The sequence below is a fragment of the Chelon labrosus genome (assembly GCF_963514085.1).
Source record: "Chelon labrosus genome assembly, chromosome: 2".
Taxonomy (NCBI): Eukaryota; Metazoa; Chordata; class Actinopteri; order Mugiliformes; family Mugilidae; genus Chelon; species Chelon labrosus.
Window position 1 is genome coordinate 10,234,905 of NC_140338.1, and position 27,534 is coordinate 10,262,438.

General features: G+C 41.7%; 1 protein-coding gene across 3 annotated transcripts in view; it reads left to right on the forward strand.

The window, feature by feature from the left end:
- Positions 1-693: 693 nt before the first annotated feature.
- mad1l1 (mitotic arrest deficient 1 like 1) overlaps positions 694-27,534 on the forward strand; it is a 60,254-nt gene continuing 33,413 nt past the window's right edge. Inside the window, exons 1-15 of one of the 3 annotated variants that reach the window (XM_084573551.1) lie at positions 694-796; positions 1,240-1,394; positions 1,486-1,626; positions 1,747-1,926; positions 2,027-2,151; positions 2,271-2,352; positions 2,725-2,855; positions 3,741-3,855; positions 4,991-5,052; positions 10,992-11,078; positions 11,835-11,979; positions 17,096-17,236; positions 18,027-18,083; positions 19,764-19,855; positions 20,065-20,155. In XM_084573551.1, coding sequence (XP_084429677.1) covers positions 1,251-1,394; positions 1,486-1,626; positions 1,747-1,926; positions 2,027-2,151; positions 2,271-2,352; positions 2,725-2,855; positions 3,741-3,855; positions 4,991-5,052; positions 10,992-11,078; positions 11,835-11,979; positions 17,096-17,236; positions 18,027-18,083; positions 19,764-19,855; positions 20,065-20,155 — 1,593 coding nt within the window. In that variant the 5' untranslated portion in view covers positions 694-796; positions 1,240-1,250. Of the gene's footprint in view, positions 797-964; positions 1,395-1,485; positions 1,627-1,746; positions 1,927-2,026; positions 2,152-2,270; positions 2,353-2,724; positions 2,856-3,740; positions 3,856-4,990; positions 5,053-10,991; positions 11,079-11,834; positions 11,980-17,095; positions 17,237-18,026; positions 18,084-19,763; positions 19,856-20,064; positions 20,156-27,534 lie in introns of those variants that run through there. The other 2 variants (XM_084573550.1, XM_084573549.1) reach the window with 2 other exon arrangements.

Genomic DNA, 27,534 nt, shown 5'->3' on the forward strand with positions numbered 1-27,534 from the left:
GGTCAGACTGATGAAAAACACAAATAATATACTATATATATTTTTCAAATGTGTTTTTCTTTTTACTTGTCATCTGAATGTGATTGTATAGGTTAAATAAAGTCTTGTATCTGCATGAAAACGAATAAAAACAGTTTTCACTCACAGAAGAAGCAGCGGTTTAAAAGAGTAAAAACATACACCAATCAGGCATAGCATTATGACCACCTTCCTAATATTGTGTAGGTCTCCCTTGTGGCTCTAAAACAGTTGTGACTCTTCAGAGAATGGACATGGGCCTTCTGAGTGTGTCCTATGCTGTTTGGCAACAGGATGTTGTTAGTGGGGGTCTTTGGGTCCTATGGGTTGAGGGGAGGGGCCTCTATTGTGGACCATCCCACAGATACTTGATTAGTTTGGGATCTACTGAGTTTGGAGGCCAGGTCAACCCCTTGTGCTGTTTTTCACGTTTTTTTTAGTTGCTCCTAAACCGTTTTTGTGTTGCTATGGGGTAGGGGTGCCAGGTCTGGTCTAGGTGGGTGCTACATGTTGCCAGGTCCAAAAGTTTCCCAGCAGAGAACACTGATATTTACATCTCCCGTTGGTGGTTTTAATGTTGTGGCTGATCGGTGTGCCCTTCTAGGCAACGGGCACTCTCGCGATGTTTTGCGACGTCACGCGATACTACGCTCATCTCATTCGAGCTGAACTGGAGGGATTTCTGCCCCACTGTGTTGTGCGGCTAACATGCTAGCAGGACCGAGATAACTTATCTGCAACTAACCTGCTGCTCTTCACAAACAACTCTCGCTCCGAGGTGAGGACTTCTGCCTCCAGAGCGACGCTCCTTTGCTGGATATCTTTTAAACAGCTGTAAAACAGTGTCAGTTTAAATGTAACTTGTGTAGCTTATAGTGACAGAGGCGAGGACGACAGTTTAAACCGCTAACTGTAAACTGCCACAATAGCTCCCTAGCGTAAATATTATTAGCAGCTAGCTAATTTTAGCTAACTTATTTTCTGCCTGTATTTGTATTTTCTTGTGGTAAACTACGGACGTTAGCCGCTTTGTAAACATTTAAATATGTTCAATTTCACCTTTGCTAAGTTATTAAAGAGTTAGCATAGCCAACTAACTTAACTTTAACCTCATTGCTGGACTATAAAGTGTAGGTTTAAGGTTAAATTTATGAAGTTGCCTTTGCATGAACGAACTGTCACTCATGCCATGCACTTTTCATTTGCACCCTGCAAACCCAGCGAGTCTCAAGATGGATTTAGAAGATGACACCACCGTGTTAACAACCCTGAAGTCCTTCAATTCCTTCCTCAGCTGTCCTGAACAGCCCCAGAGGCTGTCACAGCACACGGCAGGGAGTGGGAACCTGCAGAGTCAGTACCAACGCAGCATGGAGGTATATACAGGGACCATTAGGATCAACAGTTAGCTGATTTCAAAGCCTCATCGACACGCTGTGCACAGACTAACCTGTCGTCCCCTTTCAGCTTTTGGAAGCAGCGGAGAGGGTTCAGTCCAAGAATCGCTTTCTACAGTTGGACCAGGAAAAGAAGCAGATGGAGCTCAGTCACAAAAGAGCTCGAATTGAGCTGGAGAGGTCAGCTTCGGACAGCGCCCGAGACTTGGAGGTAACAAATCGTATATTCTTACGCGCTCTGCAGCACACGTGTTTTACTCCAACCTCGCCTCGCCTCACCTGAGGAATCTAAAATGAACTACAAACATAAATCCGGTTTCTTATGTTGTAGCACGAGGTGGACCGGAACCAGGTTCTTCTGGGGAGAATCAAAAAGTTGGAAGAGAGAGAGACAGAAGCGACTAAGCACCTGTCCGAGCAGGTGGAGGCAAACCGCGCTCTCCGTAAGAACATCGAGGGACTGAATAAGAAACTGGAGGAGCGGGACACTAAACTGAATACAGCTAGCCAGGTATGGACACAGACTCGCGCACACACTAATTTTCTATTCTGAGAATGTCTCTTATCTCGTGTTAGCTTACTTTCTGTACTTAACTATAATCTCTTCCCAGACCATCAGTTCTTTGAAGGATGAGATCAGAGAGCTGAAGCAGAAGATTCAAAACCAAGACTTGACAATTTCTACTCAAACCCTGGCAAACCAGGAACTACAGGAACAGCTAGATTTACAGCGCAGGTACACACACACACACACACACACACACACGGACTACCACTGTTTCTAATGGCTATTGAGCTGTACTGCGTGAGATAAATACTGACCACACACTTCTGTCTGATTGGTGTTATAATCAGGAAGTATCAGGAAGTCTCTCAGCTTTGCCAGAGTCTCCAGGCTGCGCAGTCCTCTTGCTCACAGCACATAATCAAGATTAAGGTATGTTGAACACAGTTTGCACAACTTCTGGCCATTTATCTCACTTCCCACTTTGTCTGCCATGGACAAACTGAGATCAACACAAGTCTCAGTCTGCATTTCATGGATTCAAGATTTAGACTTTTTCTAAACAAAGTTTCAGCCAATACAGTGAGTGTCATACAGTGTGTAGCTTATTGTTTCAGCTGCTCGACATCTTGATGTTCTGACCTGAACTGCATTTTCATCTACTTTTTAAATGATATAACGTGGACTGAATCTGGAAAAAATGTTTACACATGTAACAATGGCAGAGCACTGAATGCTTATGCACTGTGCTGAATATACTGTCGGCATTTGTTTTGACTTATTTCTTAATTTCTATTTATGTAGGAGTTGGAGAGGCGCCTTTCCCTCCAGGAGCAAGACATTGCCATCGTGAAGACTGTGAAGTCAGAGGTGGCCAGAGTTCCCGATATGGAAAAGGAGCTGAAGCACCTCAGAGAAGACAACGCCTTCCTGAGGTAAATATATTTTTTGGATTTTAATACACTTTACGCTCTCTGTGTGGTACCTTCCTATAGACATGCTAAGTTGTGATTTTCTTCAATTACTCAAACCTAGAACAACCCCACAATGAAAAAAAAACCCCAAAAAAACATTTCAATCATCTTCCAGTTTCCCGTGTTTCAGTTTGTTTTTTTGGAGAGATAACAAAACACGATCTGTGCTTATTTATCCTAATCTGTCACATCGGATCCCCTTTTCAAGAGAGCACACAATGTTAATATCTCTAGGGCTCTAAATCCTGGGACGACTTGTTGACAGAGTGGTTATGGAGCATTTACATAGGTTAAGGTTCTACTGTCTGGGCCTTTGTCGCATGTCATTCATTCATTCATTTTCTATACCCGGTTATTCCTGTTAAGGGTCGCGGGGTTCTGCTGGAGCCTATCCCAGCTGTCATCGGGCGAGAGGCAGGGGTACACCCTGGACAGGTCGCCAGTCCATCGCAGGGCTAACATATAGAGACAGACAACCATTCACACTCACACTCACACCTACGGCCAATTTAGAATCACCAATTAACCTAATGAGCATGTCTTTGGATGGTGGGAGGAAGCCGGAGTACCCGGAGAGAACCCACGCAGACACAGGGAGAACATGCAAACTCCACACAGAAAGGCCAGCCGGCCCATGGATTCGAACCGCTTTCGAACCGGTTTCGGATTCAAATCACCTCGCCACTGTGCCGCCCTTTGTCGCATGTCATTCCCTGCATTCTTTCTCCATCCCTTTACTGCAACTATCTAATAAAGCAAAACGACAACAATAAAAACAATTGCTAAAGAAAAGGAAACACTAAGTCCCAAGTTAATTTTGTGTTTACCTGTCGTTGCTCTATCCAGGGAGAGTAGAGAGAATTGCAGCCTGCTGAAAGAGGAGGTGGAGGGACTACGAAGGAAGCTGGAGAGGATGGAGAAAACCAAAGAAGAGCTGATCAACATGGAACTGGAGAAGGAGGTAAAATCACTCCGTTCGCATTTTAATATATTTACATCCACGTAGCATAACGGCTATAAACAACCGACTGAGATATTAAAAGTGATCTTTGAGTTAATTATGTTCAACTGAGCCTAAATGATGTATTGGCAGGCCAGAGTAATTGGAATATGTTGGCCTGATGTTGGCCCTATTGACGGAATTTACTTTAGACTGAATCAACAGGCCTTTCTTTGAGAGCAGGCTTATATAATACACCTATATTTATGGTTTCTTCTGTTTTATTAATGCCATTTATTTTAGTACATTTGGGAGGCTCATTTTGACCTGATCTGGTTTGCCCTGTCCAACTTTATGCATTACTCTAATACAAACTCAACACTTCCTGCAACTGTTTTTAAAGCTGGTGGGTGTCTCAGTAGACTGAAAACCTCTGTTTCTTGAGACATTTTGTGGTTAGCATTAGCTATTTAACATTAGCGTATGCAAGATTAAAGGATGAAGAAGCACACTCACTGACTGAAATGGGAAAATACTTTAAATGAGTAATCCAATACAACAAATGGCAGGGTTATACTGTTTATTTTATTAAATTAGTAGAAAGATATATTATGTTAAACTTATGAGCAGGTTGTACAAGTTTATTTCACCTTTGCATTTTCTACTAAGTGTATTTGAGGCCCAGCCCTTTATTTGTTCCGAGTGTCTGTGTCCCACGCAAAATCACAAGCTGTGCACAGTTAGTGGCTCGTGATCCATCACCCAGCAGTTATCTTTCTGCCAGAAAGGTTACGTGGAGCTACTGTTCAAGTGACTGATGGTATCACACATCACGATGTTGATGTTCTCTGAAAAGTGAGGTTCAAAAAACACCTGCAAGTAAACTAAACTGTGATCTTTAAGAATGCTACTGATGCTGGGTTTTTTTTTTATTAGAGGAAATATGGTAATCTTGTGGTAAAGTTATCTTGGCTTGACGTATTTATATTGTAATCATCCTTAAAGGTGATATTAGTGAGACGTCAACTTGTATATGTGTTTTTTTGTTTTTGTTTTTTACCCCCTTTGCTCTTGAACGCTGTCACGAGAGAACATTGTTTTTTATTTAGTTTCTTTTTAATATTGACTTTTTATCTTTTGTTTCATTGATTTTTAGAGGCTGGCTGAGAAGCTCCAAGCCTGGGAAAACCTTGGGCAATCTACTGGACTCAACATAAGGTCAGACACTGTATGAAAGTGTATGATAACGTGTCAGAGGAAAAAAATAATGTGTTTTTATTCCATCTTTGCATTACAACTCTAATGAAATATGAAGAAAGGCCACTAGGTGGAGCTGTGGTCACCCCAAACAAATGTGCCTCATCATTGTGGATTGATTCCACCAATGAGCACAGTTGTCTGTCTGTTTGATACCTGCTTTGGTGTGCACGCAACGTGTTCAGTCAGAACTGGTAATGACAGGATGATTGCACGTTTCCTTGTGACCAGCGGAGCAAATCTGATGGATTATAAACATTGGAGACCCGTCCACTGCATGCATGCATGCCTGCCTGCCTACATGCACGCACACACACCATTTTCTTTGTGATTAACTCTGGCTGTGATGTCAACAGAATGTTTAATGGGACGAAGTCACGCAGCGTGTCCGGCTTAAGGCTTTATTTTAGTCGTGTGTAATGTTGAGGAACCTGACAACATTTATTAAATTCCCAGTTATTTAAAAGTCCTGGGAGGATTATAGGAATGTAATACTAATCTCGGGTTAATATATACAATGATTTGTGTTGGGCTGTCCATCATTTTTCTAAAAAACCTGAGACTGCGTAATAAACAGGATTTTAGTTTGAAAATGTTTCTATTTTCTACTCTGATTTAGAGCGCAGTTGATTTTAAAATAAATAAATCTTGTGTGTTGCACATGTCTGTCTTCCAAAGGACAGCCGCACATGTGAGTTTCGTACTGGTCAAACCTAAAGGTTAATGCGTCCTGCAAATAAACATCTAGAAACCCCTTTAAGGACTTCTCGCTGTTCGCTAAATCTCCAAATTACCTGTCAAGATGTTATTTTTCCCAGCGCAGTCCTGTGCGGTGGAGTCAAATGGAAGTGAGGGTGTTTCATTCAGCAATTTGTTCACCTTTGTTGGTCTCGGGTGTAACAGTGCTGTGTGTAAATTAGTATCGACGTGGATTTGTGCGTTAGTGGTATATGGTAATTGCCTTGTAGACTATTAAACCCTCATTATTTCATAATTGTATTGTGTTGAATCTTGTCATGTATATAATTGTCGAAGGTTTTATGGGGAAGTTTGAGAATCATGAAGTAGGTGAATATGGGTTGAAGCCTTTTTGCTGATAGAAATGATCAGCAGTTTTCAGACAAAAGGGAAATTGATGCTAACAGAGTCCGTAACTAAATGATACTACTTCGGTCTAACATCAGAATAGAGCCGTCTGTTTAGAGTGGTACTTGTTTTTGTACTAAATATGAAATAATTAAAGGGCTGACGTGTTGGAGCACACCAGGGTGTCTTTGTAACCATTGATTTTACATATTGTAACCTTTTCTGTCATTTGACATTTCAGGTTAATCATTAGTGGGGGTGAAAAGAATATGTAGTGAAGCAGTTGTTAACGAGGAGTAACTAATTGGTGTAGGTTTTTGTCTCCTGCAGCCCAGGATTTGATTTGCGTTTGCCAGTAATAAATCACTTTTGGACGGAGGAGAACCTTCCCACACAAGAAAAGCAAGCGCGGCTGCCCGGTGAAGTAGACAAGCCTCAAAGCCACAGCTTGAATTTGCCAGCAGTTGGCCGGCTGCTGCCCGTCACTTCCCCTCCTTCTGTTAAACTGTTTGTTAACCTCGAGCCTGCTTGTATGTCCGTCCATGTGGCTGACAATTGGAAATAAAACTGACAGAAACGGAAAATGAAAATATTATCTTCAAATTAGGCCGTTGAAGCGCAGTTGATGAAAATAAACGGTTTTCCATTTTCACCAGCTAAATAGAAAACCGAGGCCGTTTTCTGCACGTACAGTATGTCTCATATTCTTTCCTGCTGGAGGATAGCTTTCAGCCTGTGTATTGGATCGTGGTGTCTGGTTCACACTGAGTGTTGTAAGTGTTTATGTGCCATATATGGGTTTCTTGATGCTGTTCCCCACTGATTCGGACTTTATTTTTATATCTCCTGTTCCCATGATCCCCTAGGTAAAGATTTTTTTCTCAACGATCTTAAGCTGCAGTCCATACACAGTAGATCTGTCTCTTTTCATATTAATTATCAACAGTTTAAAATAGTAACTCACTAAAATACTGCCGAACTGATTGATATTGGTATCAGACCAGGGGTCGCGTTAACCGAATATTTGACGGAAAAATCTGAAGGCCATCCGTCATTTTGACAGATTGCAATTCACACCCCTGACCACTTGGTGGCGAGTGACCTTATTAATCGGCTCTTGTCTCTTATCGCAGTTTGCGTTCCAAACATCGCGGAACTTTTATCGGTGCACGATTTCCTGGTACGCCGATTTTACTCACGCACACGTCAGAGCTTGGCTAACCATAGACATATATACTATATATATGTATATGTGTCTATGGTCTATGCAGCTAACGGCTACCAAAATGGACTGTGCATACCACCGAAGCACTTCAACCCTATGGTACCGTCTAAGAGCTGTTTACGCTAGCAGTCCCGTTCCTAGTATGGACAAGACGTGTCGGCAGCCGAAACTTTTTTTTGTTGTTGTTGTTTTTTTTTGTTACCATTTAAAGTCAATGCTGCTCTGAAAAAAGTACTTAAAGTTAATGAAACTTTAATGAAAATTAAATGCTATTGAATATGTCTTTATTATCAGTTAAAAAAAAATTAAAGTGACGGGTAAAAATAGATTATGACGGGATTTTTATGACCCTGTCAGTCAAAATGACCGACAACGAAAAAGTCTAGCGCAACCTCTGTATCAGACATACACAATGTTTGTCAATTTTATTACATAAGGTTCAATATGAATTACTGATCCACTACTGTTGGTTCCTGCTATTTATACACTAAACAACTTGATGGAAAAACAAGCAGTTGGAAGTCATAAGCTGTGTTTCACTATTGTGTGACATTTTATTGACTGAACAATCTAAATATGATGAGTAGGTTAATTGATGGTAAGTAGGGATGCACCGAATATTCGGCCACCGAATAGTTTTGTCCGAAAATGGCCCAAAAGTGCATTTATCGTAGAAAAAACATGACCGAAACAGGATGCCAGCATAGGCATGTCTGCCGTGTGGACGTATTTCAATATATAAAGTATTATATAAAGACCCACTGATTGCAATTTGCAAAACATTATTATTCACGCATATTCACATATTACACAGTCATAGCCATAAATGCAGCGGTACTAATAATCGCCATAATAATTTCTTTCGGTGTTTCGGTTTCCCGGGCTCTTCAATTTCGGTTTTGGCCAAGAATTTTCATTTCGGTGGATCCCTAATGGTAAGAATGAGGGATGCGCCAATCGGTATCGTCGACGAACTTTTGTATTTGTCTTACGGCCTTCGTAAACCAAAACCAAACACTAAAGTCTGTAACTAAACATGTCAGCTGTCTGGAAGTGCTTTGCAGAACTGAGAAGAGATTTCTGTTGTTTAGATTTATAATGCTGGTCTTGGCGTGCCCTTGTTGTTAACAGTATTTAAGTTGGTTATTTGTTTATTTAAAAGTACACAGTTGTAAGTGTTTTTTGATAAAGGAAGTTAACATTCTCCTTTTGACAATTTAGCTTTTTAGTTGTTGTTTTTTTTTCTTCAGTTCTTAAATTTGCACAACAAAGAAGGCTTTGAAAGTTGTAAAATGATAATCTTTTAAGGAATAGCTTGGAGGCAGGTTTATTTATTTATTTATTTATTAATGCATTGCAGAGCTTTTCACTGCCAAGCAAGGACTTTGAAGTTTATTGTACTTAATACAGTTGCCCAGTGCTCATGTGATCTATGATCATGAGGGAAGGAAATTTAGTTTATTTAAAAACCTGCAATAACAAAAATACTGATCAGGTCTTATATTGGCCCATACTCAGTATTATAACCCTAACCCTAGCAACAAATACGATGGCAGGATGTGCCTGTTTAGTAAATGTTCCTCTCATCACCTGCTTATTGTCTGGCGTAATGGTATAAATTGTATGAATACAAAGTGGTGCATAAAAAGCAGCTGATTTGACTCAAGTGGACTGTTTTGTGGGAATGCGTATATACATTTACCAAGAAGGTTGTAGTTTGACTTTGTGGGCATGCTGTGCCTGGAGCAGATGACCGTATAATGAGATCCATGATGAGGCAATGTCAGCTCGGTACGACAAACAGGAAAATAACCTTTGGAAACAAAATGTTCAGAGCTTTTGGCTCACAGGAATTACTTTTACACACGTTCACCTAATTGTTTGAAACTTTAAATCTAAACGGCCAACATTCTGAAATTATGTATGTACGCAGATCAAGCATAAAATTATGACCACCTTCCTAATATTGTGTGCCTCCAAAACAGTTGTGACTCATCAGAGAATGGACATGGGTCTTCTGAGGGTGTCCTGTGGTGTCTGGCAACAGGATGTTGTTAGTGGGGGGGCCTTTGGGTCCTATGGGTTGAGGGGAGGGGGCCTCTGTGGATCATCCCACAGATACTTGATCAGTTTGGGATCTAGTGAATTTGAAGGGGTCACCCAACGGCAATCGCCCCGTCCACTACATCCGGCAAGATTCGGAAATGAGCCCAACATACTATGGCGCATTGGGATCAGACAGTGCTATAGCCTGTATAACTCTCAGATAATCGTGACCAAGTTCTCCTCAATACGGAGCGCCTTTGAACACAATGTGTCCTTTATGCATTGGTACATTTCACTATGTTGCTATTTGGTTTAGTGGTACTGCTAGCATCTACTAATTGCACAATATTACTTGTTACCTAAAGTCTTTTTCTGTAGTCTTGCTTTCATACTAGGGTTTAAGCGTTATGGGGTGGGGGTGCCTGGTCTGGTCTCGGTGGGTGCTACATGTCTAAGTAACATCCACATGAATGAATGCCAGGTCCAAAGGTTTCCCAGTAGAACACTGCATTATCACAAGATGGTCAATGTCAGTGGTTTTAATGTTGTGGCTGATCGGTGTAAAATAAAACAAGGAATACCATAGCAAGTTCCCTCCTTTTAAACTGGACTCACAACACTCCCACAGTGCATTTACTCTTGACAGGGTTACACCTCATTCTTGTTTACAGCACTCACCCAGTAACATTCAGGGAACCTGTTATTTGCAACATCAACAGAGATGACTTTCTCATGACCTGCACAAAAAAAAAAAAAAAATGAAAACACAGAAAAACAGCCCCCTGTACAATCTCAGGAAAAGGCTAATCCCTCTTTGCTCAGGCCAATGTGGAATTACCTACTTTGGGTGCCATAGTAATTCCATGATATGATTCATAACTCATATTTTAGTCATGAAATTATTTCCATACCTAAAGCTCCACTGAGCACCTAGTTGCATGTGGCAGTAAGTTATGTTTTTTAGTTAAGCTTTTCCCTTCCAGATTGTTTAAGCATAGCACCAGGTGAGACCTGGTCAGCTACCACTGACTGTCCGTCAGTGCAGTGAAATGTAACGTTCTCATTTACGGTGTGCAGATTTAACCCAAAGGTGTCGGAGCCAAACGCCACCCCCCTCTCTTTCACAAGGTCTAGAGAGAAAATGAATGTTTTGCACAGATCCATAGCTAGACGCAGGGTTTAGCGGTCATCTAGTGCATCTCTGTCAGAGCATGTGACCGTCTCCATTGTTACCCTTCCCATTTTGTGTTTTGTGTGTGTGCGTTTTGGAACCTGCCAATCTCTCCCACAGAGTGGATTTGTTTTGTAGAACAGTGGCCAGTATTTAGCCTACTATCCTGCTCCCATCTGTCCCTCTGCTGCTCATGTCATTTTTATTTCCCGTCTCCCCACTGGCTGACTAACAAAAGAATATGGAAACGCCGCTGTTTTCATCTGTTCGGTCCATTCTGCTCCCTCGGTCATATTGGTTTTTCATTGTGCCTGTCTCCCCGTGTTTGTGTGTGTGTGGGTTTTAACTGTTCTGTGCTGTGTCTGTCTGCAGGAAACCAGAGGATCTGTCCAGGGAGGTGATTCAGATCCAGCAGAGAGAAATTGCGCTGAAAGAGCAGAACTACACACTGAATAGCCGGTAAAACACACACACACACACACACACACACACTCTCTCTCACTCGCAGACAAAATCCCTTTCCTTCCCCTCAGACCTATTTCTCTCATTCCGTCTGCCTGCATGCCTCTCTTCCCCCACGTATCTATTAGAGCATATCTCTGAGAAGTCCTTAATTGTCACAAAGTTAATTAAACTGGTCCTGATTCTGATAGCACTCCTGACAGTAACCACTGGCGTGTGTGTGTGTGTGTGTATGTGAGAGAGACTGCGAGTGCAAGAGGGGGAATTCACTAATTAAACTTGTCCTGTTTAGACAGAGGTGATGTCTGTAGGGAGGGCGGCGCGCATGCTCTGGTACGTTCACGCTGCGGCTCAGTCCAGCTAAGAAAGCTTTCATTAGCTAACAAGCGTTTCTCTTCTGCTCAGCGTATTGGGCTCATTATGAATTATTAGAAACGGCAGAATGGGAGAGTGGTGGCTTGCCGTTTAATTATTGCCTCGCGCTGTAATTATTGTCCTATTGATCAGACCTGGAACAAATCTGCTGCACATAATTTCTAGACTGCTGTTGTCTAGGAATTATTTGCTGTCAGTCAGGTAAGTTGTCAGGGATTGTTATTCTAAATTGACTACGAATTGCTTTTCTGCTATTGTCTGAACATTCGGCGCTAATCACCCTTTATCCCTCTCTTTCCTGCCCTGTGTTATTAACATGCACACGCTCACCCACCCACCCGACTGCTTCCCACCTATTCATTTATCCTGTTCTGTCAGTGTGAGGAGCGTGGAGCGCTCGCAGTCGGAGCTCCGCGCAGAGCTGACACAGCAGCGCAGCAAGACCCTGGAGGAGCAGAAGAAGAGAGAGACCCAGGACGCTCTCGTCCGTCGACTGCAGAAGCGAGTGCTGTTGTTAACGAAGGTACCCGACGATCAAAGAAGCACTCAAACACTGACACGCCAGAAAGTAATCACTCCTTCACAACACTGACTTCAACCATAACTTTACGTTAAATCCTCTGGCAGTGCTGCAGGGACATGAATCCCAAGGCCCGGCACAGAATTCCTAATCTCGCCATGTGACTCCTATCTGTCTTGCTTCCACTTTCTCTGCAGTTCTTGCTAGACCTCCCTGCGATATTGATTTTTTTTTCAGTCCGTGTAATTCCCTAGATCATCATGCTCAGTCTCTTAGTACACAAATCACACACACTCATACCACCAGAAGTAGATGGGGTTGAAGGGTTGCTTCCCTATCTATCCAGAGAGTGTGAATAGTTGTTGTTCATCATCCAGTCACATTGTATTTTAAAAGATATGTGTTGCATTTGTTGTTACCCTTTTATTTTTCCAGTCATAGTCGCTGAACATTTAATTTCATATCTGACAAATATTCCGAACGTTAAATTACCTTAATGACTTTATTTGCATGTATTAATGACTCCTTAACCAATAATATTGCCAACTGCCCAAGTGTGTTTAGTCTTTTATTCATCATTTTTCTTTTAATCGTTTTGTATAATTCTGTGAAAACGACAGCATACTAATGGATTACATTTGGTCTGACTGCAACCAGACAATGTTTTTATTATTTATTACGATAGTATGAATTCTAATGTAGCCGGCTGTTATTGATATTACTCTCTGGCTGAAAGTAACCTTTCAGTGGTTTCACTGTTTCCAAGATGTAGAGATTACATCGATCAGGCATAACATTATGACCACCATCCTAATATTGTGTAGGTCTCCCTTGTGCCTCCAAAACAGTTGAGACTCCTCAGAGAATGGACATGGGCCTTCTGAGGGTGTCCTGTGGTGTCTGGCAATAGGCTGTTGTTAGCGGGGGGACTTTGGGTCCAGTGGGTTGAAGGGAGGGGGCTCTGTGGATCATCCCACAGATACTTGATCAGTTTGGGATCTAGTGACTTTGGAGGCCAGGTCAACACCTTGTGCTGTTTTTCATGTTGATGTTTTTTTGAGTTGTTCCTAAACCGTTTTTGTGTGTGTGTCTGTGTCAGGCTGCATCCTGCTGGGGATGGCTGCTGCCATCAAGGAGTGTCATTGCTATGGGGTGGGGGTACCTGGTAGGGCTTTGACTTTTGCCCAAAAATCTTATTCGAAGTTCGTTTGTGTATTAATATTAAAATTTGAATATATTCGAATATTTATTAATTATATTTTGACCATTAAATGTCTTCAGTAAGACTGATATTGGTATCAAACTTAAGTTCTATATGTTCTGTCCACCAGAGGGCAGTGTATCAGTCAATGTTAATAGACTATGTGCACGAAAGGCTGAGTATTAATGCGTGTTAAAATTTTTATTATTAAGCAAACAAGATATGCAGTGTCGGAATGAAGATGTAACGAGCAGAATATAACAGAAGATGCTGTTACGACACAGTTAACGCTCCATCGGAAATACACAAGCTTACAGGAACCTTTCGTAAGTCAATGATGCTTTCGGAAGAAAAACACTGTCACACCAGGCGTGAAAAAAAAAAAAACTCTGAATCTGAATTGAAAACAATGTTTACAAGCAAACACATTTACAAAAAATAATTCCCATACAGGTTCGAATATTAAGAGATCCCTAAAATTCGTTCGAATATCTTCAATTTTTAAAATAATCGAATTATATTCGAATAACGAAGTTCGGAGTCAAAGCCCTAGTACCTGGTCTGGTCTAGGTGGGTGCTACATGTCTAGGTAACATCCACATGAATGCCAGGTCCAAAAGTTTCCCAGCCGAACATTGAATTGTCACAAGATGGTCTATAGTATTTATTTCTCTTTTCAATGGTTTTAATGTTGTGTCTGATCGGTGTACATAGTTTTACAGGTACAATGAATGTCAGGGTCTTCTCCACTCAATTCGTTGTACGGAATAACATGCTCAGAGTTTCATGCTACAATCTTCTCCTGAGAGTAGAAAGTTTCTTTGTGCACACAAAAACCTGAGTTGCAGGCATTTACCCATATGCAGGAATTTGTGACATGACAACTTCTTTTAGACCCAGTCCTGGTTCAACAGGGCACTCGCACCATTGTGACGCACATCTACCAGTAAGGGAGTAGATGTTGAAGACCTCTTGCATCTAGTAAACTTGTGAAATGATAAATATTTGCATATTCATAGTCTGGTTTATACAGTGAGTGAGAGGGTGCACGTGCCGGTTGAACAATATCAAGTTGCTATTGTTGCTCACCTGGGGAAGAGATAGCAGAAGGCTGCACTATGGGAAGACGGCAAATTGGGAAAGTCGGCGTGTTGCCCCGGGCAACGTTCTGCTGGGAAACCTTCGGTCTTGGCATTCATATGTATGCACCCCTTCACAGGAAGAGTATTCCCTGGTGTCAGCCTCATTCTGTAGAATAACACACCCTGCCACGCTGCATGACATGACAAAGAGTTCAAGCTGTTGACTTGAAGCCCCTGCGGACTCCCCAGATTATAGCCACTGGAGCATTGGCTCTGTTGGAAATACAAGTCCTATTCCTGGAGTTCCCACCTGCCCAACGTCCCGCACAGGCCTTGTAAGATCTCCTGCTAATGTGTTGGTGCCTGATAGCAGAACTTCGGAGGAGTCCATGCCTTGACTGGTCTAAGCTGTACTACACAATATTAGGCAGCTGATTCTAATGTCGTAGCTGATTAGTGTACACTGGCTTTGCTCTGCTATACCTAGACAGGGATTGTTAAGGGAGTTGTTGAGAGGAGAACACATTTCATCTTGGGTTTTTCCATTTTTTTTTTTCCCATTGAAATGAATCCCTCTGTCTTTGCCACAAGGCTGTGTCTCCTTTAAGCCGCATTGAGCCACTCAAATATTTAGTTTCTCATATACTTTAGTGGGACACACTCGCTCGACCCATTAGAGGCACAGCCGCGGCTTCACGCACTAGATAAAACCGTTGACACAAAAGCAATTTCCAAGAAATGGATGATGAAAACAGTAATGATAGTTTTATCACTCTGTCCTCCTCCTCCCCCCTGTTTGTTTGTTTGTGTGTTTTTAAATTGAGAGTTTTTATCGGAGAGGAGCTGACAGATTTTTGATTAAGATTGAGTGAATTTCTTTGCACGTTAATAGTCGGTAAACAGCCAAAGGGCTCGCTGGTCTGTATTGGAAGCACACCGCGTACACGCTGACCTCTAAACGTGTTTGTACCTTTTTTCTATTTACCTCTGTTCACTCCGTCTTCCTGTTCTGTCTGAGGAGGATCTCACAGGATGTATTAAGCTGTTGTGTAATATTGTGTGACAAATGAAAAATCTCCTGGGCCAAAACAAATGATGTTTACTCAACTATTTTTTATATTGTGGTTTTAAATCAACTTGACACTTAAGTCATTTTTTTTTTTTTTTTGAACGGATTAGTGTGTGTCGTGTTATCAAGCATTGTTTTTCAGATTCTAGCCTATGAGCTAATGTGACATCCAGGAATTACAAGGTGCTTCTAAGCCATTCTCAAAAAGCATCACCACTTGGCAGTCAACATATATTGCATGCCGTTTTCTGGTCTGATACCCTCCGTTGTTATTTATTACCTGCCTTGAGCTTGAATTTCATACGCTTTCCTAAATTAGCCCCGTAAACGATCGATGATTGGGCTTTCAATGATCCTCAGAATTCAAGGATGGCGCTAAGCAGCTTGGCTTTTTGTGAGATGGTTATTGAAAGCCTAATTGGCATTGTGTGGCATCATTGCATCAATATAAAAATGCATCATTTTAACAGTCTCGGCTGGCAGTGAATTTGCATCAATAAGAAGGCCGTTTGCCATTTTTCAGACGGTCTAGATTGCTTTCACTCATGATGGTATCTGGAAACCTGTGCAGATTCACTATGTGGCATGAATTGAATGTAGTAATCATTCATTACTCTTCTATCTTTCCACTGATGCCTAAATCAAGGCTGAAACTATTAACATTGCTGTTAAAGTTGCTCAGTATGATATTTCTTTTTAATTTCTTTAATTTGACAACTTTTCAGTTTTAGTAATTCACTGTGGACGGTGAGTGCAGGCTAGTAATTCTGAGTGGTGGTGGCTGAAATGGACCATTGCCTAAGACTGTAATGATTGAGAGGCAGTGTCAGGGCCCAGTGACGCTGCTTCTTACGCCGCGGTGTGTGTCAGTGGAAATTAACAGACCGGTTCTCCCATTGTCTCCTTGCTCCATTAGTCTCAGTCATACACACTTTGACAGCTCGTAATTTCTAATGTGTACAGCAAAATCTCTTGTAGATAGATTTCTGGAAAATGCAGCACATTAGGACATGGATGTTACTTGTGAGAGGGCGGCACAGTGGCCAGGTGGTTAGCGCTGATGCTAGGTTCCGGGTTCGAATCCATGGGCCGACTGGGCCTTCCTGTGTGGAGTTTGTTCTCCCTGTGTCTGCGTGGGTTCTCTCTGGGTACTCCAGCTTCCTCCCACCGTCCAAAGACATGCTCATTAGGTCAATTTGTGATTCTAAATTGACCGTAGGTGTGAATGTTTGTCCGTCTCTCTGTGTTAGCCCTGCGATAGACTGAATGAATGTTACTTGTGAGCTATAATATTTGGATACAGGCAGCCAGAGTGAGGTTTTTATCCTCTCTTTAACTATTTGTGCATGTCTTTTCATTTATATTTTTAAATCATTTCATGATTTTTGTCACATGTAGGAGATCAGGCAGTGTGATATAAGTATTTCTCTCTCGACTCTAATACATTTTTTCAATTTAGTCTTTTTTTCCTTTGTCGACAAAGACACTGGTCTCAGAAAGGGTCCTCTGCCTCGTACTTTGTTCTGCATTTGCCAGTTGCATTAACACACCAAACATTCCTCCTACATTAACTCAGAAAAAAAAACATCAAAGTGCTTTGACATTTTCCGTTAATGCACATACACGCAAACATTATGTATCTGATGCCGCAACGTCCTGTAATGTTGTGTTTTTCCTCTTCCATTACCACAAGGGAAATTGTTCAGCATGCAGCACGGTTTCCGTTTCATAATGTTTCATGTTCTCGTGTATGTTTTCGTGTTCCAGGAGCGTGATGGGATGCGTGCCATACTGGAGTCCTACGACAGCGAGCTGGCAGCCACCGAGTACTCGCCTCAACTCGGCAAACGACTTCGAGAGGCGGAGGAAGTGCTGCAGAGGACACAGAGCCACAATACGGAGATGGAGGTGTGTGTGTGTGTGTTCAGTCATGCTCAAACACATTTTGGCATGTGCTTTTATTGTGTCACACATCTGCCTGGCTAAGTTTGTTATTTTCCTCTAACCTCCTGGCCATGTAGTATGCATGTGGTGAAGATATTCTAGACATATTTTCAGCAGCTTTCTTGTTTAGATGCTCGATATTCTTGCTTAGTGGACATATCGACAGATATATAATACATTCTACAAACTTTGATTAACAAATAGTCTCCAGCTCAGATTCTGCTCACATATAGGCAGTTTAGACTTCTGCGTGAAGTTGACTCAGAGGCTACGGTGATAACGCAGATGCTTTTGCAGACCCTTTGCAGAGCTGTGATTGGTCTGCTGGGTAGTAGCACGTTTCTGCTTTAGTATTTACGGCTGCTTCTCCATCGCCACAATTTTCGAATTGATTGTAATAGTAAGAGATTCTTGTAATAAAGAATCTGTATGGTTAACTGAGGAAGTTCGGAGATGCAAACATTTGTATGACTCTGTTTCAGTCGCCACTGTTAAAAGCGAAGCAGGAAGTAGAAACAAAAACTGACCCGACTGGCAAAAAAGACACAACGCTGACTAGCGTTTGGGTGGCGTTTTTACAGAGCGAGCCAGAGTGATGAGCACACAAGTATAAATGACTCGCACCGGCGTTGGCTACGGGCGTAGGTCATAAGCACCTATACTCTGTTTCTATCTTTAATTGAGGTAGTATATCAGTAGAATAAAAAAGCATTTTTCATACTTTTTTTTCTCTCTCTTTGTCTTATGAATTCAGGCCCAGCTGACAAAAGCGCAGGAGGAGACAGGGACACTCAAGCTGCAGCTACAAGCAGTAAGTGCACATGCACATACGGTAACGGGTTTCTGTGTCATTCCATAGCCCGTATATAAAGACAAATCATGTGACGGCTCCACAGAGATAAAGTCTAAATATGTTGGAAACAGGCAAAGGTTTAACTGTAAAACAATAATAATGCCATAGAAATCTCAGATAAAGAAAAAAATAAAACAGAATTCAATGTATATTTCATGAAACATAATAGAAAGACAGCATATCAAACGTTAAAACTAAGATTTTCTAAACACGTTACAAAAAACTGACTGAAAAGCTACTAAGATGAAAACACTTCATTCTGATTGACTCCATTGGTAAATAACTCAACACACAAGAACGTTTCTCAACATAAAATTGCAAAGAGTTTAGGGATTTCATTCTCTATTGAAAAAAAAAAAATCTTAATATTATAAAAGAAATAATAAGGGACAAAGGCAAAAAAAAAAAAACGTATTCAACTGCTGTAATCTTCAGGCCCTCAGCCAGCACGGCTTTAAAAACGGACAATTCTGTGGATAAGATCACATGGATGCGTGCATGGTCTGAGGAATACATCCGAAAACTGTCAGGGAATCCAGTTTGTTGCTCCAGCCACAAATCCAGGTGACAACTCCTCCTAAAATACCATGGAAAGAGGGAAAATATTATGTAAATTAGATCCTTAAACTCTCTGACCTGAGCTTGTGTCAGACAGAGTGAGGTGAAGTGGAAAACTGTCCCGCAGTCTCATAAATCAAAATCGGAAATTTGTTTTGGAAATCATGGACGCCGCGTCCTTTTAGGCCGAAGAAGATTTTAGATTGTGTCCCAACTTTTTGGGAAATGGGTCAAATAATCACACGTTCTCATCTCAGCCCTTGGCAGAGGGACCTTTTTAGTCATGGCTGTTTTTCTGGCAGGTGTAATGTGAGTCTGCCTCACTGCTGCCTGTGTGATTAGCATGCAAACGAAAAAACATAATTTCCTCTGTGCCCAGCAAAGAGGCTTTTCAGTTGGACAGTCATATCTTAGCTGCCCATACTCACAAATGTAGTAAATCATCTTGTTTTCAGTATCATCTCCCTCCTCTCAGACCTATGTCTCCTCAGATATGACATCAGATTTCATAGGTTGTGGTGGGGAATTACAGAAAACCGCTTTCAAGTATGACATAAAAACATAGTAACGCAGACGGCTTTGTGTGTACTCCTTCTCTGATCCCCCCTCTTCTCGTGGCTCCTAGTTGCCGAGGTGACATCAACATGGCCATGGCAATGAGTATTGACGCGTGAAATCCACCTGTCTGCTATAGTAGTAATTACTTTTCTGCCTTGGAAAGACTGGAAGTGAGGATGCACTGAGAAACAGACAGATGCTGTCAGAAAAAAAAAAGAGGATAATTGGTGTGCAAATGGAAATGAGGTATAATTGCAGAGACGAAGGCAGGATCAGGGGAAAGCTGGCTGAGAGACGGGCAGCGTAGAAACGAGTACAGGGGAAAAGATTTAAAGTCACTGGATTGATACGGTATACAGGATATATCTATTTGTCTTGATGTCTGTCTCGAAAAGATAGCAGTCCACTGCAATACAGTCCTTGGGGTTAATCTGCAGGTAAAAGGATTGTGCCAGGCCCTCAGCCAAAGGTGGTCTGATATTGGTGTGCAGGGCTCATCTTCTTTCTCCCTCTCTGTCCAAGGTGGAGCTGGAGCTGGAGTCTCTAAAGAAGCAGCAAGCCTCAGCTGCTGACAGCAGCTCTTTAGTGACCAAAGAAGAGGTCAACATACTCAGGTAGTTAACACACTCAACCTGTTGCAATGACAACCAATTACAAGCTTAGCACATGAAAAATAACTGAAGCAATGGTGGATTAACCTGCCCAGAATCACATGCCTGCATGAGCGCTGATATACTGTACTTTAAGGATTAACCTTTTCACTCAACAGCATCCATAGTCTTTATTCTACACGGTAAGATATTCATAAACGTGCATTTTTCAGACAGAAAATTGAAGATTTAGAGACAGAGCGGCAACGTTTGGAGGAGCAGAATAACATTCTGGAGATGAGACTGGAGAGACACAACCTACAGGTAGGCACCAAAACTTCCCCTCCAGCTGTTTTCTGTGATGGATTTACTCGTCTGGCACAAAGGAACCAATTTAATAACCCCAAGGGCAGCAGCCTGGCCCACACGACAGCGCAGATTGATTCACACAAACGTTCCCCATATCTGACAGTTTTTTCAAGCACAATTGGACCCAGGTGTGATTCCAGCAGCGTCCAATGGAAGAGTTGTAGGACCTGTGGCTGATTTAAAGTCCCTCCTTTATTGGTTGAAAGGATTACAACGGACGGTGCGTTGGGCTTGGGTGTCGGAATAAATTTAGACTCAGCGATGCAGCTGTGAAAGAAACAGGCCAAAATGAAATGAATCCTGCTTTGCACGGCCACCTGTACGTGACCGAAACCCGCACTCGACCGTGTGCGTCTAATCCGGCTGCTTTCATCTTGCGAAGTCACTTAACAAACTCCCTCAGTTATACCGCATCCCCTCTCCTTTTTTAAAATTGTCTCTCTATATAGGAATGTTTCATCCCAGTCAAGTCCCCCGACTCATACTGTGCCATGCTAAGCCTACTAGGGCACTTTAATGAAATGTGTGTGGGCAAGCGTGTTGGTCCTATTTAGCTGTGGAGTGAATGAAATCCATGTTTTCTCAAGCATGACCATCACCTTTAAGGCAATTGACAACTGGGTGTGCGTAGGAGTGATTGTGCATGTGTGTGTGTGTGTGCATGGTTTTCAAGGTTACACAGTCAATGGATCAGGTCAGTTCTTAGAAGCTAATTTTTATGACTCCTCCATGGTCTAATGCACAGCAAGAGACCTCTACATCAGACCGTGTGAAGAGATGAGAGGCTGAATGGAGAAGTATTTGAAGGCAGAAATGAATGGCTGTAGGAGCATGCATGAATGACTTACAGAATATACGGACAGTGGGGTTTTTCTTTGTAGCGGCTTGCGTATCTGATTCCCGTGACCTAACACGTCATTTGTGCCCCGTCTTTATATTTTGATCACACTGACTAGCAATCTAACAAGGAGTCGAGCCTTTAAAAGAAATGCTTTAAAAGTAATCAGTGTAATCTCAAAATTAACTTTAAATTGACTGGTAACAAGGGAAGACGAGACTTGGAACATTTGTGGAGGGATATTTTTCTTTTTGAATAAGTCAAAAGCTGAATAACTGCGTTTCAAAGTATAGTTGAATGCCTGACATTAATTGGTGGCTTACCTCCGACTAGAGGAATGATCAAGACGTGTCACTACAACAGCATGTATGATCGGCTCGACATCTGCACAAAAAGGAAAATCTGATTTTAGAAATGCCACCCGAAAGAATGACGGCACAGATTGTGTGACTTGATTTGTTTTTTGTTTTTTTGGTTTAACTTCAACAAATGTCACTTATTCAGTCTGCACTGTGGAGTTAAAAAGTGCCCTGTAGGGATGTGATGGCGGCAAATTTATGTGATGCCAAAGAAAAAGATAAGATGACAAATTAGTAGAGCCCGACCGATTTATCGGCAGGCCGATATTATCGGCCGATAGTAGGCATTTTCCAAACTATCGGTATCGGCATTTATAATGGCCGATAAATGAATATTTCAAAAATAAAATAAAAACGAAACACCCTTCAACCATGTCATGAGTGTTGGCGTTGTATAGTTTGTCCACCAGAGGGCACTCTACACCGTCCCTGTTGGCAACACTCGCGTACACTCGTTAACCTTTTCAAGATGGCGCCGGACATGCCGGCAGCTAGTTACAGTAGCTCCGAGAGTTTCGCCGTGTTTTTGTGTATTTTCGTGTTGTCCCGTGTCATTTTTGTCGCCAACCTCAGTCGGACTTTAAATCCTATGGATGTACATCTGGCGAGGTTTGGAATATGTGTATTTTTACTTATTTGCCTGTTAAATACGGCATCCGGTGACCCGTTCAGCCAGGGCTCCATTGTTTACACACGGGATCAGCTGGTAGCACTGTGCAACACAAGGGTGCTCCCAGGACATGGTCACGAGACATACATTGCTTGAATAACAATTAAAAGAACATCCCCATCAGTTCTCTTAACTCAAATAAGCATGACAAAATTCGTGACTATCATGTCCAGTTTTGCTGCTGTTAAATAAGCCGAGAGTGAAGCGGAATTAGCTAATTACGTTACGTTGTTACAGTGTAGCTGACTGACTGTCCTTTTAACTTTTGACAATGTGACTGAAGTATTTCTTTAATAGCGTGACAGTTATAGCAATGAGACGTATCATCTCTCCTTGGCCTGTTATATTGAAAATGTATGTTTTACAATTTGCAGTATGACGTTATCCATTGCTAAATTATGGCTCATCATAGACTAACCACAAAGCTAGCTAATGCCACTATCAGTGGAAGACAGCTAACGTTAACATTAATGAGCTTGGAAACCACAACGAGTGAACGAACTTATTCTGCCTAAATAAAGTACTGTAATGATTACTGTATTTATAACTAGCATATCTCTAGTTACAGTCCCTACATTGTAAAATGTAAGTTAGACTTTTTTCCTAGGAGTGAACATTTAGAACTTTAATATATTTTGATGTTCCTCTGTTCTGTTGTGACAATAAAAGAAACAAGTTTCTTTTTAAAATGTATTATCATATTATTTTAGTTAAAACTCATAAATAACTACAAATAACTAATGTTAGGGAAATCTGTTAATGTTTTGTTGCGCGTTTCTGAAATTAAAAAAATAATAAATATCGGCCGATATATCGGCATATCGGATTTTAAAACCAACAAATATTTGTATCGGTATCGGCCTTCAAAATCCTTTATCGGTCGGGCTCTACAAATTAGGGATGTCGTGAAACGATTATTTTGATTATTATTGGGACCAATGGAGGCATTTTAAAAAGGACAGGACTGAGCAGAAGCAAAAAAAAAATAATCCATCGTAATTTTACTTTTTAAATGCCTTAAACCTAACTTGAACATGTCTACTTCGTGGACGTACTTACCACTGTGTTACCAGCAAAGCCTTTCCATTAAAGGAAAGACGTGTGTGGGAAATGCAAGTTCACATTACTAAAAGCTAGCCGCACGGCCGACAGCAAATTGACAGTCTTTAATGGATAGCTTTTTCAACTGTCAAGCATACGGCATATAGCCTACATGAGGCAATTGTCCGACAGGCACTATTAAAGTCAACGAATTGGGTGAATAAAAAAAAAACTTGATTGGGACATCCCTAATGACAGTTTGTTTCCTGGCCTGCAGCTACTATTACTTCTATGATAAATTACATTGCAACGTGCTCCTCTCTGCTGGTTGAGTGCTGTTAACATTCAATATTAAATCGGAGCGGAAGGCCACAACACGGACCGCGCCAATTTTATTTTTGCAACTCTTATTTCTGCCTGCCAGTGGCACTTTTAACAAATACTGTGCTGCATATTTGTTCGTCGTCTTGTTGTTTGTTGATACTGAGTATTACATGCCCATAAATAATTTTTTAACCATGTTGTGTCTTGACTTCACGTTGACCAAAAAAAGAAATAAATGAAACTGCTGGGATAGGCTCCAGCAGACCCCTGCAACCCTTAACAGGAATAAGCGGGTATAGAAGATGAATGAATGAATGAATGAATGAATGAATGAATTGTCCAAGACATCATTTTATTTTTGGGCGGTATCGTTCAGCCCTACAGTAGAGTTTACACAACTGCTTTAACAGCTCTGCACAAGATCTAATAACGTAATAGTCGTTTCTCAATAAATCACATTTGCCATTTTTGACTTGAATAAAGATTTGAGCTCAATGGTCTTACTTGAATTGATAAAAAAAAACCTTAAACCAAAGTGTGTCTCCAGCGAAACGAATTACACCACACTATGCTGTGCTTGTGTATTATATTTTTGGATTTATTATTGTCTATTCATGGTGCATGAGCATAAAACATGGTCCTTCAATGAAGACTAGGCCTTGGTCCTCACAAGCATCCCTTTTGTAAACAACAACTATCCATAATACACAACTTGTCCTATCAACCGCATTGAAACATGTGTTTAGTAAGACACATGTTTCAATGTGACCTTCTTTTATCAGCTGTTTCCTTTAGCTTCTAATTCACGTTTTCTGTTGCAGGTCATGCTATCTAATGAGATCTATCCTTGAGAAGGCAGTTGGCTTTATGTTTATGTTCGGGGAGAAGCAGAACTGCAAAGCTTTCATCCTTTTTATTTTCAGAACGACTGGATTCTCTATTTATTTCCAAACATTTATTATTGATGAGGAGAAAAACGTAAGCACATTACCTCCTGTGCTCCAGATTTTCTTTTTTCATCACTTTCTGCTCGTTTGTTGAGTAACTGTAAATTCAGAGGCTTTTCTTACAGGTATTTGCGGCCATAGTGTTGCAACACATTAAATTGACAAATTATGGCTTTTTGTTAGATAGATAGATAGATAGATTAGATAGATAGATTTTTATTTGTCACATGCACAGTTATACATAGTACAATGTACAGTGAAATGTGTTGTTGTACCTGCAGCCTGTAGTAAAAAGAAATAAAAAGAAAGAAATATAGTACTACAGTAAACAGTAGTATGCACACAAGGTAAGCAATATAAGTGTAATGTACACCAATAGAGAATTAAATATAAGAATAAAAAATAAAAATAAAAATAAAATAATAATATAGACTGAATAAAAATTAAAATATAGACTGGTAAACTTGGGGGGGGGGGGTGTATATGTACATCAATTTACAGTGTTAGCAGCTTCATGAATAAAGTGCAGTGATATTTAAGTCCAGTTAAGGCTCAGAGTTGAGCAGGCGGATGGCATGGGGATAGAAACTCTTCTTCAGCCTCTCAGTCTTTGTCCTCAGGCATCGGAAACGCCGGCCTGATGGCAGTAGAGAGAAGAGAGAGTGTCCGGGGTGACTGGGCTGTTTCAGGATCTTTGTGGCCCTTAACCTGCAACGCTTGGTGTAAATGTCCTGCAGGTTGGGGAGGGGAGTTCTGATGGTCCGCTCCGCTGAACGGACCACCCTCTTGAGGGCCAGGAAGTCCTGCCTGGTACAGTTTCCCATCCAGGTGGTGATGCTCCCACACAAGATGCTTTCGATGGTGCAGGTGTAAAAGTTTCTGAGCACCTTGAGAGGGAGCTTAAAGTCTCTGAGGCGTCTGAGGAGGTAGAGACGCTGTCTGGCCTTCCTCACGATGGTGTTCAGATGGTGGGTCCATGACAGGTCCTGTGAGATGGTCACTCCCAGGTATCTGAAAGTGTCCACTCTTTCCACCTCAGAGCCACAGATAGTGAGTGGATGGAAGTCCCTCTGCTGTTTCCTGCTGAAGTCCACTATCAGTTCCTTTGTTTTGCTGACGTTCAGCAGGAGGTGGTTCTCCCGGCACCAGTCCTCCAGGTGGGACACCTCCCTCCTGTAGGCTGTCTCGTCGTTGTGGGAGATTAGTCCTACAACAGCGGTGTCGTCAGCAAACTTGATTATGATGTTGGAGTCTGAAGTGGCCTCGCAGTCGTGTGTGTACAGCGAGTACAGCAGAGGGCTGAGCACACAGCCCTGGGGGGATCCAGTATTGAGAGTCAGGGGGGCTGAAGTGTGGTGACCCACTCGGACCACCTGTGGTCTGCCGGTCAGGAAGCTGTAGATCCACCTGCACAGGGAGGAGTCCAGACCCAGGTCATGCAGCTTAGCAGCCAGTCTGGAGGGGACTATGGTATTGAATGCTGAGCTGTAGTCAACAAACAGCACTCTCACATAGTTTCCCTTACCAGTGTCCACGTGGGAGAGGGTCTTGTGGAGGAGGAGGTTTATGGCGTCATCTGTAGATCTGTCCGGCCTGTATGCAAACTGTAGTGGATCCAGGGTGGTGGGCAGTGTGGAGGTGATGAATGTCTTGATCAGTCTCTCAAAACATTTCATCACCACAGATGTGAGGGCTATGGGCCTGAAGTCGTTGGAACTGCTGGGGTGTGGTTTCTTTGGGACAGGGACTATTGTGGACTTCTTAAAGCAGGTTGGGATCACACACTGTCTGAGTGAGAGGTTGAATATTACTGTGAACAGAGGTGCCAGCTGATCAGCGCAGGTTTTGAGGACACGCCCACTAATCCCGTCTGGACCAGCCGCTTTCCTGGTGTTGCATTGTAGGCACAAACAGAATGTGCTGGTGGTTATTTATTTATTTGTTAGTAAGGTAGATGTTGGTTTCCAGGTTGACCTGACCACAATATCTCCAGGAACCTGCAGTAACTTAACAATATTGTCAACAGTGAGACTGAATTGAACATTTAAGTGGGTTTTCGGAACCTGCCGAGGGCTTTCTCCTCTGTGTGTTCTGGTTTGGGCTTTGTTCTTCATGGTGAGAAATCATATTCTTACTGCGTGGATTTTATTTAATTCATGGGGGGAAAAAAAACACTCAAAAAAATTATTTGTTGTTTACGATTTCTTTTTTTTTTTTCCACAGATCTCTTTTTCTTTAAGATAAGATAATCCACTTTATCTTTTCCTTTTGCTGCCATGCCTGTGTCTAGACGGAGATAATTGCTGTAGTTGCAAGAGGTTGCATCAACATAGTCTTTCCTTTGTGCGTGCGCTTACATGGGCCAAGTTCAATTATATAAGCCGCAGCAATGTTGTGTTAAAACATTATTTTCAAATAGGAGCTGAATTAGTAGATAAAAGGGCAATTGATATTGTGTTCTCACCACAGGATACCTACAGAATAGCCCAGGTACGGTGTGTTTCTTAGCTCTGGCCCTGCGGTGAAGCCATATGTAAGTTAGGTGAAAGCAGGCCCTAACTAGTAATAGTTATATTCATAAGCCATATATTGTATATTAAAAATCATGTGCACAATTCATGCAGGAATAGAGAGGAATGTCAGTAGTGACTGTTGCGAGCTTCTAAGTGGACAGCCAAGTATTTTTTATTATGCTTCAATTTTATTTGGATTTTGTGTCTTATAAAAAATGTAAAAGCAAGGCTGAACATCCAAGTGGCTCACTCAGTTCTTAATAAGTTTAGGTTTTTGTTAGGGGCATCTTTGAGTGTTGCACACTTGGATCTCACATAACTAGGGTCTGTTATTCACCTGCAATTAAAGGACGTTTATCATTACGAATCATTAAGTAATGAGTACAGGTGGTACAGGTGTAAGTGGCTGATAAGCAGCGTCTTAGTCCACCTCCCCTGTTTTGAGATGAGTTTTCCAGGTGGTGTCTGAGCCCTCCTCTGCTCTGTAGACCTTTTCCTTCATGCTCTCGAGGCATAGCCCCAATCGTGTTTTTCTTATCCATAAATTCCCTTAGGCTCAGGTCCCTGTGGAAGTTTTCACCAAAGATTCTGCTGCTAGTACTACATGGAAAAGTTTTATGAAAGACACATTTTTACATTTGG